Source organism: Vigna angularis, chromosome 1 (assembly GCF_016808095.1).
Source record: "Vigna angularis cultivar LongXiaoDou No.4 chromosome 1, ASM1680809v1, whole genome shotgun sequence".
NCBI lineage: Eukaryota > Viridiplantae > Streptophyta > Magnoliopsida > Fabales > Fabaceae > Vigna > Vigna angularis.
The window spans coordinates 22,138,048-22,156,952 of record NC_068970.1 but is presented as its reverse complement, the minus strand read 5'-3'; the positions used below and the strand labels follow the sequence as shown (position 1 = coordinate 22,156,952).

General features: G+C 29.4%; 2 protein-coding genes across 3 annotated transcripts; one reads left to right on the top strand and one right to left on the bottom strand.

Annotated features, from left to right (window-relative positions):
- Positions 1–8,245: 8,245 nt before the first annotated feature.
- Positions 8,246–12,362, top strand: LOC108322129 (la-related protein 1C). The gene is made up of 6 exons (XM_017554120.2): positions 8,246–8,877; positions 9,172–9,685; positions 9,758–9,914; positions 10,018–10,108; positions 11,189–11,260; positions 11,380–12,362. The coding sequence occupies exons 1-6, from the start codon at positions 8,530–8,532 to the stop codon at positions 11,653–11,655; spliced, it is 1,458 nt and encodes a 485-aa protein (XP_017409609.1). The 5' UTR covers positions 8,246–8,529; the 3' UTR covers positions 11,656–12,362.
- A 4,550-nt stretch (positions 12,363–16,912) lies between these two features.
- Positions 16,913–18,403, bottom strand: LOC128194225 (bZIP transcription factor 27-like). Of its 2 annotated transcripts, none has more exons than XM_052869264.1 (2): positions 17,568–18,403; positions 16,913–17,304 (listed from the first exon to the last, which is right to left on the bottom strand). In XM_052869264.1, the coding sequence occupies exon 1, from the start codon at positions 18,378–18,380 to the stop codon at positions 17,631–17,633; it is 750 nt and encodes a 249-aa protein (XP_052725224.1). In that variant the 5' UTR covers positions 18,381–18,403; the 3' UTR covers positions 16,913–17,304; positions 17,568–17,630. The 2 variants fall into 2 exon arrangements, with proteins under 2 accessions (XP_052725224.1, XP_052725228.1); XM_052869268.1 differs by having other exon boundaries at positions 16,913–17,301.
- Positions 18,404–18,905: the final 502 nt, after the last annotated feature.

The following is an 18,905-nucleotide window of genomic DNA, read 5'->3' as shown; positions in this document are numbered from 1 at the left end:
TTAGAATGTTGTTCTGCTATTTTAAGTTTTGGATGTATCTCTGCTTGAAGATACCATTTGAAAATCTCACATCGTCAAGGGTTAGTGTTCTCCCATGTTCTCTGTTGAACATGGTTCATAGATATTGCAATTCCACTCCATTTGGTTCTGATTTCTGGTTCTGGAAAACATATTTACTTTGGATAAATCTGCTACTTATCAATGGTGAACAGTATCCATGTTTAAAACTTCAATTTAATACATTTCACTCTTTACTCTCATCTGTAATTGGACTTAAAATCTGAAGTTTGAATCTCATGAACCCCGTCTCATAATGAACTGTGCTAGTTTATGGAAAACATTTGGTGAGAACATTCAGCAACATTGACTTACATCTATTGCCAAAATGATGTTTACATTTTAATTAAGCAGTTTTATTTTAAACACTTAGGCCGAAATAAAAAGTGGTAGAGAAATTGATTTTTTTCCAGATTGAATTAAGTTGTTTACCAGGAAAAAAATTGGAAATTCGTGAAATATAATTATCTTATAATACTAACTGATTGATCTTGTTCAAAATGGAAATTTCATTAATCTAAATGGGTTTGCGGTTCAGGTTTTTGTTTGATTTTTATTTTTCATATACATATAAAAGAAAAAGATATTATTTCATTCAAATGCATTAAATATACGTTTAAAACAATTTAATGTATGTGTTTTTAACAACAAACACTGTAGCAATTGACATAAATGTTATATACAGGTCGAATTAAAGACCTATCTTTATTGAAACCTTCTGCCATAAAAAAAAAACGAAAAACTAATTTATGATCATAAAGGAAGGAGAAACAGAAATCCAAATAACCCTAAATTATTTTCTTGACCGAGTTGGATGAAAAATGGCTGCACCAAACACGTTGTGAAACGATGAAATTAGTTGGGGCTATTTAATTGATCAATAATTAATCGATTTGACGTTTGTAAGAGCAAGTTGTGTAACCATGGGATTGAGAAATCTACTTAAATTGTATTTTGTTTTGCACTCATAAGCAGTGAAAAAAATAGCTTAAATCTTTAAAACTAGTTATAACATGAGAAATTAACTGGTAGTTGAAAGTTTGTGATTGTTAGTTGAAAGCAAAGCACTTAAAAAGTTTACTTATTATATCATAAATATTGAGTGAAATTACAAATATAAAATAATCAAATTAAATATGTCTATATGGTGTTCTTATATAAATTTTGGATTATTTCATTGATAAAATATATTTCAGGGTATTTCAATTTTAATTAACTTTAGAGTCTTATAATTTTATATTAATAAATAAATTATTTTAATTATATTTATTTTACTTTCAATACTTTATATATATATATATATATATATATATATATCACAAAATTAAGTGATATATCTTTATACAAATAGTTTATTTTTTTTCCAAAATTCTTTTATCTAACGTGTGATTGAATTTCTAACTATATTCGAATATGAAGTAAACAAGAAAAGATACTCTAAAAAAATAAAACACAAAGTCAATTTTTAAAGAGTTTATTATTTAATTATAAACATATAAAGTCACTTTGAAGAATAAAAAGAAAATAAACATAAAAAGTGTAACCTCTCCTATTAGTAAAACTTTCTACTAATTTAGGTATTTCATCATTTGTTATCAAGCATAAACTACACAAGTTTGGTCACACACATGTATTATATTATTCCTCAAATACTACTAATATAAAAAGTATTTCAAAATATAATGTATTTCAAAATATAAAGTATTTCAAAATAAAAAGTTTAAAATAAAAAATGACAAATAACATGTAATATAAAATAAGTAATATAACATTAATCATTCATGTTTAGTCTATTCTTGATCTAAATTACTCTTAGGTTCATCGCTTGCAGTATTCTTTGTTCTTGAGTAACCTATGATCTTAGAAAAAGAAAAGAAACAATCATAAAACAAGGGTAAACAAGTATATTAAAAAAAATGTAGAATTAAATTCAAAGATTTAAAATCAAGCAACTCATGTAGAACTAATTCATACAACTAAATACATCATATCAATAAATCATGACAATTACTTTTAGAAGATTTTGTGTATAAAATCAGATCCAAAAATTTTGCACATGTCATAAGGATCCCGATAACATTTTAGTGGTTCCACCAAGCTTTCTTATATGACAAGGTTAACTCACATATGTCAACTAAAAAGGGTCCATTCATAATCAATTCCCGCCATAGAAACCTCAATCAACTCTTATTAACTAAATATCTTACTCTTTGTGAGTTGAAATACCTACTAGAGTCTAAATAATCGTCTTCTGAACCCTTACTCAATACACTTAACACAAAATTGGGATATTTTCTCCCTTGCAAAATAGTCCCCAACACAAGTCATGTGGTGCCCTATGTTAGCCCTTTGCACCTAGCCCACCAAGAAAGCGTTCAACGAGAGCACTTCTGCAACTCCCAAGAATTTAATTCGAGACTAACACCCGACAACCTTTGGGTGGCACCCAACATCGAATGTATGGGAGTTCCACTTAATGCAAGCTAAGTTAGAGGCCAATGTCAAGTGGTGCCTAACAATATTGTAGGGGCGCCCAGTGGTATTTCAAAAACTTGAAATTCTTCTATGAGTTTTTAATGGAGTAAATTGACTATTTCTAAGCTATTTTTCACTTAATAAGCTTTATAAAATTATAATATAATTATATCTTAGCTAAAAAAGTATCAATTTAATCAATTAAATGTCTCGTAGAGAAGTCTTCATCAATAAACCAAAAACCAAGGTTTAACAAGAGCAAAACACATTAAATCAATCTCACCATATCACTTCCACTATAACAAACCAATTCATAATTAAGTTTCAACTAATCAAATTCACCAACAATCATAATTATATATCCAAACACATGAAAGTTTTTAAAAACTAACTTCCCTTACCTGTTTAAGAGCACAACACGGTTCTTTTAACTCCAAGCACCTATAATCACAAAGATAGACAATATATACACAAAGAAAACTCAGGTTAAAGATTTGATCATACCTAAATTATCCTATTTGAACAAAGATTCATCAAGAGCTCATAGACCATACATGCAAACCTAATCCCTAAACATGCACCCAGAACAAATACCAAATGACTCTAGAATAACTTATTTTGTTGAAAAAGGAAGAAGTATAGGTCTCTTTGAAGGAGTTTTATAATAAGTTTTGATCTTCAATTGAATGAGTACATAGATAAAAGATTTTAAAGAAATGATAAAGAAAAAAAGGAAGTTAAAAACTAACACCTTTTAAGAAAATGATAGAAGTGAATAAAGAAAGTGTTAACTAAATATTACTAGTAAAATTAAAAGTAAAATTAAACAAATTTGAAACTAATAAAATAAACTAGAAGCAATAATTAGTTTTGATGTGTCAGAACAAGTTAAGTAGATTGAGATGCATAAAATTACAAAACTATATTACATTAATTAGGTTTCTGATCATAATAATACATTAAATGTTTATATTAATTTTGTGTTTCTATTTGTTGTGGTTTATCGTTTTGTTTATGATATCTTATGATTCCCTAATAAATTCATGTTAGGTATGAAAGAACTTTTGTATCTTAACTATGTTGACACCTCAAAATCCAACAACACTCATCACATGAATTTTTTATTAAAAAAATAAAAAATAAATGAGAAGAAAACATGGGGTTGAGGAGCTCATTGCTCATAATATGATTCATGATTCCTTTGTTATAAGTTATGATGAAAAGACACTAACATGGAAGAATCGTCTACCATGTCTTATACTCCAACTTGAAAGAAGTTATCGAGGTCTTTGGAATCTTCAGAGAGAATGACTCGAACAATCATATGGATCACCATTCCTCGAGTGATAAGATTCTCACCCAAAAAACAAATCCTTCATGGAAAAAGGTAATTATTTTGTCTAGATTTCCACTTAAGTAAGAATATTTCTCTTTTAAAGTCATGGTAAAATAAAAATTTAGTCTTGTTATTAGTTTCACTTATAGTGAAATTGTTTTGTTTGAGCAAAAGTATGCATATTTATAAATCAAATATCTAGAATCAAACAACTTTTTTCCCACCATTTTCAACAACTAGAAAAGAACAACAATCATTGTATACCTATTTTATAATCCATAACATTCAAATGTGTTTTTGGCTCAAAAGGAATACCCTATACTCTAATTCCATTTAAATGTAACTATTATGAATTTCAACATAATATCATACATTAACTTCTATAAATCAAAGATCAAATTAGTGTAAACTTGGTTCATAAGTTTCTTAAATTATCACATACAAAGAGTCCAAACTTGCAAAGATCAATTTACGATGAGTTGTCATTAAAACTACAACCACTTTTACACTATTTTCTAAGTCCTTACAAAAATATAAACCATAATTAGCATCCATTACCTTAACACATATTAGAAATTTAGATTAACATATATTAATTTAAATGATTCATATTTTATAAGGACTTAAAAATAGTGTAAGAGTAGTGATAGTTTTAATGATGACACTCAATTATTTTATTTATAAAAAGTTCAACTATAAATAATTTTGACATTAATCAAGTTTTATTCTATAAAAAATCACTATCTCTCTAGAAACCCTTTTTAGAACTTTCTTTGTCTTCTTTCAGGATGAAAAGGTTTTCAATTCTACCTAATTAGTTTATTAAATAGAGTAAGTTCATCTTTTGCCTTCTTCTTGGTCTTTTAAGAAATTTGTTTGCATTAAGATGTTAAAATGTTTGGATGTGACGTTAAAAGGCTCAAAATGAATCCCTGTGTTCAGTTAGAATTGTTAGGATTTATTATGAACATTGATTAGTGTTCTCTATGTGTAGGTAGAATAACACCTGTATGAGGTAGAGTCTATGGAGTTTATGAGAATTGAGTCTGTGTAGAACACCTTTTGGAGTTTAAGAGCATCTATCTAGGTAAGGAAAGCTAGTTTAATTATAATGATCAAGCTTTGAATTAATGAAATTGAACTATTGTGATATTTGCTTTTGAACTGTTGAATTGGAAATGTTGTTTATAAAAACTGATTTGATTTTGTTAGGATTATCCATTTTGATTTACCTAAGGTTATTTTGAACTTAAACAAGGTATTTTAAAATAAGTAAGAGTTAAAATTGCATAAACAAACAAGTTAGACAACCTATCTCAGTCAAATCAAGGCTGGAATTTTGATATAGCGTCATGTGGTACCACAAATCCGTTGGGCGCCATGCGAAGGGCTTAAGTTAGTGAGATCCAAAGGTCCAAGGCAGTATGCACTACCTTAGGACTGTTAGCCGCTTATATGAATGGTTTCAGTGATCTAAGGCACTATATTGGGACCGTCGAGTGTTAACTTGATAATGAGTTTTAGTGGGTGCTACCTGGTATCGTTGAATGCTCACTTGATAGTTAGCTTTAGGGGGTTTAACATTGGGTGTCAAGACCTTGCGTTGGGTGTCATATTCCCCTTGCTAGATGCCATATGGAATTTCATTCCAAGAGTTCCTAAAGTGTAGTCTTGGGCGCTAGGGATCCTCAAACACTATGTTTTGTAATATATTGATTTATGTTCAAAATTGTTTTATTTAATCATGTATGTTGATAATAATGAATGAGTTTGATATGTAATGTGTGATGTTTGTTGTTTGGATAACAATATTGGATATTGTAGTGATTTCCAAGGAAGAAGTGCTACATTGATATTGAGTTAGGGTGTATTGAATGTTGATTTCGTAAAGAGATTATATTGACTTTGCTAGTATTTTACTCACATAAAGAAATATATATCTAGTTGTGAAAGTCGGGAGATGTTCATATTTGGAGCTTCGGTAGGAGAACAAACTCACAAATATATAATTTACCTTGTCATGCTCTTTGAGAGGGATGATGTCTAACATATATATGTCCTAAGAGACAAGAGTGAGGGATAATAGACGCACAATCTCTCAATCTACTCAATACAATTTTATTTCAAAAGTAAAGTCAAATGTTTAAGTCTTGAGAGATAGTGGGTTATGAGGACAAATTTTATGCATTTGATTTTGTTATACGTGATTGGCTAGTTATGATGATTAGAAAATTTATAATATTCATGGTCTCTTATATTTACACTATCTTATATTGTTGTTTGTTGTGTTATAATTTATCCATACAATGATTTTATATTATATATGAAAAAATGATCGTATATGTAAAGAAATTGTAAAACAATATGGTTGTTGATGGTCTTTTTAGAAATAATAATTATTACTAGATATATAATTTTTGTATTCTATAGTTCATTTTCATAAGTATTAATGTTTTTATTTTCTCATTAATAATTTTGTAAATACGTTTTATATATTTATATGTTTGTTTATGTTTTTTATTAATTATATAATATCTTTAATTAGTAAGGTGATCTTATAATAAGTTGGACGGTTAAATATTTCATGTGCAAACATTAAAAATCAAAGTTAAAAGTCTAAAAGAAAAAGAAAACTTACTTTAAAACAAAAATCAATTGATTTAAATTACCCTAAATTGAATAATTTAAACTTTTCCAAAGGAAATTAGAAAGACCAATGAAAAGTATTTCTTTTTTAAATAATAGTTTGTAAAATAAATTATTACATAGTTAAATTTTAATTACAACCTTATATTATATTAAAATGTTTTTCACTAGTTCGTTAAAAAAAAATCATCAACAATACATACTATTAAAAAGATGATTTTATTTTATCTTTTAGAAATGATTGTTCAGTAAGAAAACCTAATACTTGTCCACGAGGCCTGTTGTTATTTTACTCTATCTTTTATTATAATTAAAATAATAACTATTCAGTGTTTATAATGAATTTCTAAATTTGACTTTTTCTAAAAATATACACTAAAATAGTTAGTATATATACATGACCGTGTAAAATTATTTACTTTCTTAAATTCTCCTGTTTAATTTTATTTTAATATTTTTTATTATCAACGAATATCTTAACATTTAACTAACCGTGACTAAATATTATAATTGAATTTCAAATATGAACTTTATCTTAAAAGTCGTAATACAATATGTATATGACATGATTTTACACTTTTAATTTAATGGATTTGTTTAAAAATTTACAAACAGCTGTCTCTCACAAATGTACCAAACAAATTTAATTTAACTTTTGATATAATTCGAAATATTTTTTTAATTATTTTATTTTCAATTTGAATTTTGATTTTTTTAAGAAATCAATAACACTAAATATACAATACATATTAAAAAATTTGTAGTAAATATAAAGCATAACTTATATGTTTAAAAATATTTTCTATTATTGATTTTATTTATACCAAATAAATATGTATTAACTATAACGAACAAATTAAAATACTACATTATATTGTGAAATATAAACTGTTGAGAAGACAAAGTATCGAGATAAAGATTATAATTTATTTGAAAGATATTCAATAATTTAAAAATAATTATGATTAAAGGATATAGACTGTTGAGAAGACAAAGTATCGAGATAAAGATAGAAATAGAGTAGTTTAAGATAGTTATAACAGAAATTTTTTGAACTAATTATTGAAACTAAAATTATACTTTAAAATAAATTATATATTTAATTTATGGGATCTGAATAAAATATTTGGGTCAGATCTCTTCAAAATGATAATAAAGTACAATGTTGTTGAAGAATATTTATGAGAATAATTTCAAGATATAAGAAATTAAAAATAGAGAAAAGTTAAGTATCTTATATTTTTAATAGTAAAAATAGATCTTAAAATATACTTTTATTCAAATTTTTGATATACCGATATTAAAATTAGAAAAACAGTTTATTCTCTTGATTGATATACCGATATTAAAATTTTATTGTAAAAAAAGATATAGTCTAACTGATTTAGTTATCATTGTTTGGAGTTGCAGTATACAGTTGCACGGTGGGTAAAGAAGAATTAGTTGCCTTGCCACTCTCATCAGGATCAGGTGTATGTAATCTAATCTCTGAAGAAAAGATTAACAGAAAGATAAGATAAATTTGTAAAAGATAAAATATTATAATTATGATAAGTTGAAAATAAAAATGAAAATGAATGAAATAGTGGGATTATCATATAATGTATATCTCTATCTTGAATAAAAACTATATTTTTTTAGAATATATTTTATTCGCAGATAGGGGTATTTACGTAAAGTTGGAGGTCACAGAAAACCTGGTATAAGAAGGAAGCTCATCCCTGATTCTGAGAGTCACAGTGAGAAGAGCAAAAAAGCACAAGAAACAACGTGACCCCACCCCCTTCTCCTTCTTATAAATGCACACTCTCTAACAAACCAAATACCTCTACCACTTGTGATCCGAGAGATCAAACCCTAATATACACATACACGCACTTTCTCTCTCTGAATCCCAATTTTTTTTTATCACCATCTCCTCGATCACCTCTCACACACACTCAGATTGTGATTGAGATTAACCCTAACGCATACTCACACACACTCTTCCGATTGGGATTCCGATTCGGATTCAAATGGCTACGAGCGGTGCCTCTCCCAATCATTCTCCTAAGCCTGGAGTCTCCTCGCCCTGGAGTCAGATTGTGGCTGCAGCTGCGCCTCCTTCCTCTCCGCCGCTGCCTCTCGACTCTGCCTTCATCAATTCTGCCCCGGCAGATGATGTTGATAACGGCGGTGGAAACAATGTCAATAGCGGCAAGAGGCCTGCGTGGAATAAGCCCTCCAACGGTGCTTCTTCTTCCGTCATGGGTGCGGATTCCTGGCCCGCACTGTCGGAATCCGCTCGCGCTTCGGCAAAATCGCCTTCACCTTCGGAATCTGCGAAGGGTTCCATGGATGCGATGTCTACGCCATCATTGCAGGTTTTTTTTTTCCTTCCATCTTTTGTTTTTGTTAATTTGGGATTATTGATTTAAAAAAAATACAAAATACTTGGGGCCGTTATTTTTTAATAACTTTATGTAGTGATATCCAGTTCTGTCTAGTGTTTGTTGTTTTGTCTTTCTATTCTACCAACTGAAAAATAATGCAGTGTAGGTTTTTTTAATATTAGAATTTAGATCAAGGCTGTTGTAGGTGATTGTAAATTGAATCTCTCTTTGAGTTTGTCCGGTGTATGGATTTTTGAAAGTGCAACATGTGCATTGCTATTGTAGGGTTCTGGAAGTGTGGTTCCTTCACCACATAGGCAAGATAGGGATAATGTAAGTGCGAACAACACTGTGCAGACTCATCAGAAGTCTTTTAATAAGCGAGGCAATTTCAACCCATCTTCTAATGGTGGTCACATTCCTCCACAAACGTTTGGGCCTCAAGGTCCCATGCCTCCTGCTGGGTCCCACAACTATAATTCTTCTCTTAAAGAGCATCAACCGAGAGCTGGATTTGTGCCTAATGATCATCCGCCACAACGGAATTCTTTTAGACACCGGAATGGTGGTGGTCCTCATCAGCGTGGGGATGGTCACCATCATAACTATGGGGGTAGACGTGATCATGATCGTGGGAATCAGGACTGGAGTAATCACCGCAATTTTAATGGTAGAGACAACTATATGTCTCCGAGATTTGTTCCTAGGTTTATTAGGCCTCCACCACCTCCTAATCTTGCTCAACTATATCCACCCCCACCTGCAATGCGACCTCCTTATGGTTCTATTGGCTATCCTGGTACGTGTAATAATGTTCAGATGATGTTTTTATTGTTTATGTTCGTGGTCTGATAATTGTTTGTATTTGCAGAACTACCTCCTCAGATGTTATATGTTTCACCTCCACCCCTGGAATCAATGAGAGGTGTCCCCTTTGTCTCTCCAATACCACCTAATGCAATGTTTTTTCAACCTGCCGATAATCATTTGCACACTAAGATTGTGAACCAGATTGATTACTATTTCAGGTGTTGCTTATGCTTTTGATTAGTCACTATTTTCATATTGTTTTATGATTTTTAACTGCTTTAATAAGTTGTCTGCATATTTACCACACATTGTCTTTTTCAGCAATGATAATTTAGTTAAGGATATATACTTGAGGCGGAACATGGATGACCAAGGATGGGTTCCTATAAGTTTAATATCAAACTTCAAGAAAGTAAGTTGGTTTGGTGGTATTTGGTTGCCTGATTTTTTTATATATGGGAAGTTGGTTGGTTGATCTGGTTTGTAGCTGATTAATAATACCATACTGCACTTTCTGTTGTATTGTTTGATGCTCTCTATGTTGGATAGTGATTGATGACATATGTAGTAACATTCTCGTTATCCAATGTATCCTATATTTTATTGTCCTTTCCATGACATTCATGGGATGACAAACAGTTGTAGTATAGGTTTTTGTTTTTTTTAGGTTATATTAGAAAATCTTTGAGAGAAGTATGAATTTACTCTTAAAATCAATGTATTACGGCTAGGTGCATGGTAAGTGCTACATTCAGTATGGATCAAAATGTAATGAATGCTCGGTTCCAACAATGTACTTTGGTTGATACATGAATTATTCACCACCCTTGTTAGACTAGAAAGGCTTGGATACAAACCTCAGTGTGACTTTCCTTTTGATTTTCTGTTATTTATCTGTTGGGGTTATTTGAACTACACACGATGACAGATATGAATGTGATCCCTGCAATAACTTATTGTTGAATTAGATGGATATAGGTGGGTCGTAAGAGTAATATTGCAGGATATACACAAACAGAACAGGTTGGGAAAACGGTACACCATTTGCTTTTATGATTTGTGAGGTGACTTGAATGAACCAAGTTTTGCTATACTCAAATTTACCGTCTTTTTAAGGAATTCCATATTCATATGTCTCTTGATGGTGTTATGGTGTTGTACAAGCCCTGACTTGAGTGACTCGTTTATTTGAGTGACTAATAATGTGTATGGAAGTTGATCTTGCTGAATTTTCTCGAATTTGATTTACTGACATAGGTAAAATGGAAATGGAGGATTTTGCTTATTGTATTTGATTTTTTAGAATCACTTCTAAAGCTGAACATTATATGTGGGGTAGTCTGTTAGAGTTTTCCTTATATTATGTTTTGTTTTTTCTTGTGATTTCGGTTAGTATTCTGGCCAAGTTTTGTTCGTTTGCCAATTTTTCTATTGTGGATACGTAGATGAAGCATTGTTCATCATTAGATGACTATTTTTTTTTATGTCGTAGGTCAAGTATTTGACTGAAAATATCCAGACTGTGATAGATGCTGTTCGAGCATCATCTGTTGTTGAAATTCAGGTATTTTTGTTAAACTTGCATTATATCTCCCTGTTTTAAAATTTAAGTAAACAGGACAATCAGATTATATTTGTTTGTTAAATCTATTTTATGTTAAACTTATTCCTCTTGGATTATAGGGTGACAAAGTTAGGAAAAGAAATGATTGGAGGAGATGGATCATGCCTCCTGCTCAGCTTCCTAATTCTAGAGGTTCTCAAACCGTTGGACAACTGGCAGAACAAGTCCAAAACATCACTCTGGAAACAACTATCAATGATGATACTGGGGTATTAGATGTTTCACAGAATAGACCCTTCGGGGAATTGAATGGTCAATATCTGCTTTCCACTGGCGAGAGTACTGGACAAGTCGGCATTCAAGTTTCAGACCATTCTATTTCTGCCAGAAATTAGAGCTGCATCCGTTCTTTAAAACATTTTTTGAAGAATATTCTTCAGAGGGAGGCAGGAAGCAGGGATCATGGTCTCAATTTTTACATATCGCACAGTGGGACATGATTTCTCATGAGGTATCTAGGAAAACATGATTGAGAAATGGGAAGAAAATACCTTTTTATAAAACAGAAAAAAACACCAAATGGTAAAAATGGCCCGGAAAAGGCGCATTTATATTTTGTGTTTTGGAGCTAGTAGCATTACTCTTGTGATTACTTGTTTATATGGGGTGTAATGTTCCTACTCCAATGGTGGGATGGTAGTTTACTTTAATGTGGGGATTATTTTTTGTTTTTATTCCCCTGAATTCCCCCTTGGCTTCTTTTTAAATTGTTTGGGGTTCATGTTCCCACCTGGTTTAGGAGCATTATATGTGAGATCGATCAATGGGTGTTGAATGAGTTTGATAGCTACTAGTTGACTGAGTGAAGGGGAACATGGCTTTCTGCTGACGGAGCTTCTGCGCAACTGCTTCACTCAATCATTGTATGATGTCCCTTGCTATTTCCCCTTCACATCATATTTGGAAATGACTACACCTTTTTTTTTTCCTTTTCTTAGTTTTATTTCATTCAAACTCTTACTAGCCATAAATTTGTCCCTGTGGGGTTATTTAAAACTTCAATTTTTTGACTCCATGGAACTTGTCTTCGTTATTCCTGTTCTAATATCGTTTATTCATGTAATTCGTTTACTTTTTATTTTAGGCTTACGGGCTAGATTAACGTTTTCAAATAATTATTACCAACTTTATTTGTTATGCATTTACAGGTTAAAACAGTCTTATAATCACAGTAAAATCGATAGATTTATTATACGTCAGAGATCGTGTTTCAAAGTATTATTTAATGAGAAGCCCACTTTGAAGAATTCTAGTAATTAAATCAATTCATGCTTTTCAGCACATGCACTTGTAATTAAATCAATTCTGTACTTTTCTACATCTATTGTTTTATTGTTGCGAATATATTTAGAAAAGACGGAAATAGTTGTATTTAAAAATATAAGAAAGATAAATCTCATTCCGTAAAATAATAGAAGAAAGTGAATATTTTTTAAAAAGTGGAAGAAAATTGAGTGTGAACAAGCAAAGCTTTTTAAAATTAAAAACAAAGAGGGAATCTCAAAAGAGATAGGTATAATTTCTGCCGTTGATTGTAGTAATAATATTTAGAGAGTAAAAGTGAGACCATACCGCTGTAAAACATAAGGTTATGTGGTAAGAATAGATAAGGTGGTATTGTGACTTGTATGATGTAGCATTAAATAAAAAAACTCGTTAAAGAAAAATGATATCATATACTTCACTTATAATCTATTTACATAACTAAAACTTTTGGTGATGAGAAGATGAAAAATATTCCTCTATAACAAGCTCTAACATAAAAAAATAAAATTGGATTACTTTTTACCTTTTGTATTTTCGATTGATAAAATATGTCTTTATTAAAACATACTTAATATAAATATTTCAAATGTGACAAATTACATTGTTATGCTAAAATGCAATTGAAAATTCATATATCATGTGTTTTGGTTATACTTCATTTTGTATGTATGATGTTAAAACTATGATTATAAATTTGAGAACTTGTTTTAAGTTTTATGTAATATATTATATACAGTGGACGTTATATTTGATGTATATAGGTGTTGTATTTGTCCGCAACCACCTTTCTTTACCACTCCAAAGACTATTAGTAAACTGTCAAATTGATTTTACTTTGTGTGAATGAAAATAGGTATGGACCAAAGAAGATAAACTCTAACAAAAGACGTTAAAAAAATGAAGTCACATTGTCCTCATCTAATAACCTCAATTATTAGCTTCAGTTTTTAATTCATTCCTTTTCTTTTTCAATCTTCTGTGTCTTTCTTTCTTTGGTCCTTCCATATTCAAACAAAGTGTCGGAAAAAATGAAATCTTAACAAACTCACCATTCATGTTTTAATCCTTCTCTTCAACTTTAGCTTTCATGGTTGTCAAATGTCTTTTTTTTCTTTTATAACATTATGTATAAAGAAAGAAAAACATAAATAAATATTTGAGATACATGAACAATATAAAAAAAAGTAAAAAATATTATTACATTTTTCTTTTGTATATAAATTATATAATAATTCTCCTAAAAATAACTTTTACAACGAATGATATTTTCCAAGAAATATTTGCTTTTTTATTTAACTATCTAATTCCAAAAATGTCCAACTTCACCCGAATAATATACTTGAGTATAAAATTTAGTCAGATAATATACATAATATACCGTGTCAAATATTTATGTAGATAATACATTTTTTTTAAATCAAAAATTCGGTTTCCGATAAGCAACTTTCAAATTGTTATTTACAGTATTTTCAATTAAAATAATAAAATTTACTTGTCACTTTACCTTAATAATAATATTTTTTACATTAATTTCGAAATTCCATAATTTTTTACGCTTAGACACACGTAGGTAAGATAAGAAAACAAGATACCCATTAACATAAAATTTAAATAATAAATACCACATTGAAAAAACTAGGTATTTTATTATTTGGTCTTTAAGGTCACTACAAAAAAACATATAAATTTTATAAATCTATACTCTCTATCTATTTATTATGAATGAACTACAATTTGTAACAATGTCTCTGCTATGCTATTATTTTATAATGACCTGTTATAATTTTGACTTGCATGCTTTATCAATTTAAATTTCGAATAAAAAAGCTTTCATTGTGGTGAAAACACGATAATTATAAATAAAATGCATGTTAAAATTTTATGTTATTCAATAGATTCTACAATATTAGTTATTCAACTTTCAATTTTCAACATACCCTTAAATGAAGTAGTGAAAATAATATATATATATATATATATATATATATATATATATATATATATATATATATATATATATAAAGACATATCGAGTTTCATATAAATTAAATATTGGAGTGTTCATGTAATTTTCTCATTTTTTTTCACATTCGTATAGTACTTTATAGTGTCCTTTTATAATATATGATGTATTTTTAATATTTAGAATTCTTAATTGCAGAAAATATTTCAAATTTTAGGAGTCCCCAAACAAATATCGTTGCATATATTAGATTTAGATTATCAGCTTAATGTCAAAAAGGTCTTATTAAATAAATTATAGTCATTTATTACATTTACTAAGTAATATATACTATAAATAAAACCAATTAACACACTAACCCATTAAAGCATGAATGCATGTTCCCATTATTCTGTTAGAATTTTAATTGATTTCTATTATAACAGTAGATTAAGTAATAAAATTTAATAAATCTCGTTAGAATTTATTAAATATGGTCTTCTCTTTTTAAACATAAACAATATAGATTTTTTTTTTCTATGGACACGATCCATGAACTAAAGTATAATTAATGATAATTCTTGTTAATACCAGAACTCATGTTTAAACAATTTCATCTTTAGGTTTAACACATTAACTACTTTTGTCCTACAGAATTTGTTTACATACAAAATTCTCATTCTCTTTAGATCGTATTTGTTCTAATTTGCTTAATTATTTCATATAATTTGAAAACTAATACTAAAAATAATTTAAATACATATTTTTCTTAATATTTTGAAATATATTTTAAAAATAAAATCATGATAAAACTTTAAGGCTATATTTGTTTGGAGTAATGTATTTTAGCAGAGGAAAAATAAAGTGTTAGAAATTGTTTAAATGAGCTGATTTGGAGGTATTTCCATGGACAAATTTAAGGGGCTGAACTTTTTTTTTATCCTTTCACGAGTGAAGAGATTTTTATTCAAAAAAATTATTTTAGAATTTTTTATATAAAATTTTCTAGAAAATTGTCATAATTAGTTTCATTTAATTTTTACATTGTTTTTCGATTTCAACTCGTATTCATTATTTATTTCTTTAAAGAATTAAATTCTATTATCCACTAAAAGATCAAACTCTAACTTAATTAATAGTCATGAATTCAATTCAAGTAAAAATTTCGATCCATCATCAAATTTTTTTGTAGAAAAATACTCTAAACTCACAAATTGAAAAGTATTAAAAAACAAAATCGGACAAAAGAAACACACTATAATTATAATACAAATTCAACAAATAGAATAAAAACAAAGCACACAAATAAAAAAAAAATTCTAACCAAAAATAGAGATAAAAAGATTGCTACACACAAGTAACATAAAATTCAAGGAATAAAATACGTAGATTAGAGACTATATAGAGATAAAAGAGGAAAATAAAAATTAATTTGGATTATAAGAAGATAAAGATAACTAATAATTATTGTTTTTCTAAACAAAATTATAATTTATTGACAAAAAGGCTTTAACTAATTAAATATAATTTTTAATACTAATAAAAATTAACAAACACTAATAATAATTTAATTAAATTTTATTAGTTATAATTAATTTAATTAAAGTATATTAGTATTAAAAATATCCTTTTAAGGCTTTTTTATTAAGCGTAATTTTATAATTAATTTAATAGAAGAATATTAATACTGGAAAAAAAATGAAGTATTTTTTTTACCTAAAGCTAGTGCTTTATCACCTTCACCTTTGAGTCGACAGAGGAAAAAATCACGTCATCCTATACTTAATTACAAGAATAATCCTTTGCCTTTTTGTTTCTTGGATGCTATGCATTTGCAACTCCATGCTTAATATAATTTTGTCAATTTAAATAATAACTCATTTTTAGTAATAATAATTTTATTTAAACTAATCACCCACCCACAAATTATTTGAACTTAATTTCTACTAATCTGATTTTATTTGAATAAAATTTTACTATTTTGAATTTCTTTTGTATTAAAAATCACATTTCATTTTAACATAATTTATATTTATTATATTTTATTTTAACTTAATTTTATGAACAAAGGTAATTCATTAATCTTCTAATTTTAGTAATTAAAACTTTTCTTAATTTATTAAATTTATCACATTATTAAAAAAACTTTCATAAATTTTTCTCTTAAATCTTTTTTTTTATTATATTTTCTTTAATTCAAATAACTTCACTTTCCTCTCAAATCCATTTCTGAAAACAAACACATCCTGAAATAAATGATATATCTATGATAATTAAGTTAAATATTATCTTTAACAAGCTTGTGCATGGCTTGAGACTAACTAATATATAATTTATAGCTGCAGCATCCAGACAAGGTGTTAAAAATATCTATTATTGGCCAATCCTCATGTTTGTTGGGAAGGTGTAAAGTCCACAGCCAGAGAGTACAACTACATGTGCAGATAATTGAACTTTTGAAATAAAGATATAAAGTATGTCACCCACACCATCAACAATAATGGTCAAATTTTTAGGCACATGTGGAGTAACTATTGAGATAGTCATTTATGGAAGATGGAGCTTAATATCTACAACTACCAAGCTAGGGCCACATAATGCTGTGAAAGTTACATCATCATATATTCATACTTTAAAGGGTACATTTCTGTCTCAGTGGAACGTGCCTCTGGGTAAAAGGAACACTCTAATAGTAAAATGCTTCTTAAAATGGTGCTGTATATGTTCGATATAGATTGCCCTTCTTCCACTGATTCGTTGCTCTTTTTCCCAACTGCTGCCAAAACAATACAAACATTTTATCATCTCAATAGCTACTACCCCATCACCCAAAAATTCCCTTTTTTAGAGTATGTGATAGGATGAAAGAAAAAAATATTTGAAATCTGAATTAAAAATAGATAAAAGATTATTTTTTTTTACATAAAAAAAATACACCTTTATGCATATTTATTTCCCTTCCCCTGAAAAGGCCAAGAAAATGGGAAAAGATGTGTACGGAAAAACCAATAATCAAAGAGATAAGGGAAATAAGGAAACCAGTTGCTGCTGTCTTCTGAGTCTTGCATTTTCTTCTCGCAACTGCTTATTTTTTGCTTCAACTCAAACAAGTAAGCCTACACAGAAAAAGCAAAACGGACAAAGATCATTGTTAAGCAAAAAACCCGAAACAGTGGATTTTGGTGACACTCTAAAGCTAAGAGTTGTAGAAGAAGCAATATTTTCCTGCTTTCTGGCTCTGGATCGAGCAGCAGATTCACGATTCTTCATGAGTCGTGCGTCGCGCATGTCCCTTGAAGGTGGTGTGGCTCTTTTATTCGAAAATGGGTGGGCAAAAGGTTCGGTCTTTGAAGCAGTATGCACCAATTGCAGGTCCTTTTGCGGAGGAGGGTACTCAGAGCGCGTGCTCAAGGTGAGAGCAGTCACCGGAGATGTGTCCACGGTGAAGCTGTTAAAGGGTCGAGCTAGAAAGTCTTGAAAATTTGCACCTTTGGAGGTGGGGGTAGTGTTGGTGTTGTGGCCGCTTAAGGAAGTGAGGTTGATGCCGTCCCACACATCTTCCATGGCTTTATTGTTGGTAGTGTTGTTGGTTGTCGGGGTTTGGTGTGAGAAGTGTGAAGGTAGTGAGGAAGAGAGGGGTTTGTGGTTCAGGTTGTTCCTGTTGCAGGTGGTGGTGGTTGTGTTTATTGATGAAGATGACAGCATTTGGTGGAAGATGAAGTGGGGCTGGATTTGGAAGGGAAAGGTGACAAATTTGGAACACTGGTGTGAAAATAAAAATGAAGAAACACTCTTTAAGTTGGCCTGATCTTGGTTACACTGTTTCGTACGTTGTCTGTGATGAACAGTCATGTCCCGACTGTCCTGGTTTGCAACTTCTGACATGTCCAATAAGCACCTCTTTCATAACTTTTATTACTTTAGGTTAAGTATAGTTAGTGTTTCTGATTGTTTTAGTGTTAGTGTCTCTGGAAAAAATAGGATGTGAAAATAATCGATGCATGCAGAATCTTGAAAGCAAAATTATGAAATAAACAAACAACACACAAAAAGTTGGATGAGTGCGTTTTAGGATACCCATCCAATCTTGGATTTTTCGAAAATAATGGTGAATTCAGTTGTCATTTTCCATTTTCGTAGGAAACAAATGTGAGAGCAAGATTTTTCGATCGACTGTGCTTAACGTGTTCACAGATACACCACGAGTGAATGTGATCTTTGAAAAATATATATAATACAAAGAATGTCAGGTTGGACAGGTACAAACATCACTCTTGAAAAGTTTATATATATGACAAGCAAATTTTTAAATATAACAAAAAATAATTGATAGTAATTAATTTAGATGTTAATTTATATATTAAAATTTATTACTTT

Coding starts and splice junctions, on each gene's coding strand:
- LOC108322129 (XM_017554120.2), top strand. CDS start 8,530: ATGGCTACGAGCGGTGCCTCTCCCAATCATTCTCCTAAGCCTGGAGTC. Junction 8,878..9,171: donor TGTCTACGCCATCATTGCAG/GTTTTTTTTTTC, acceptor TTGCTATTGTAG/GGTTCTGGAAGTGTGGTTCC. Junction 10,109..11,188: donor TAATATCAAACTTCAAGAAA/GTAAGTTGGTTT, acceptor TTTATGTCGTAG/GTCAAGTATTTGACTGAAAA.
- LOC128194225 (XM_052869264.1), bottom strand. CDS start 18,380: ATGACTGTTCATCACAGACAACGTACGAAACAGTGTAACCAAGATCAG.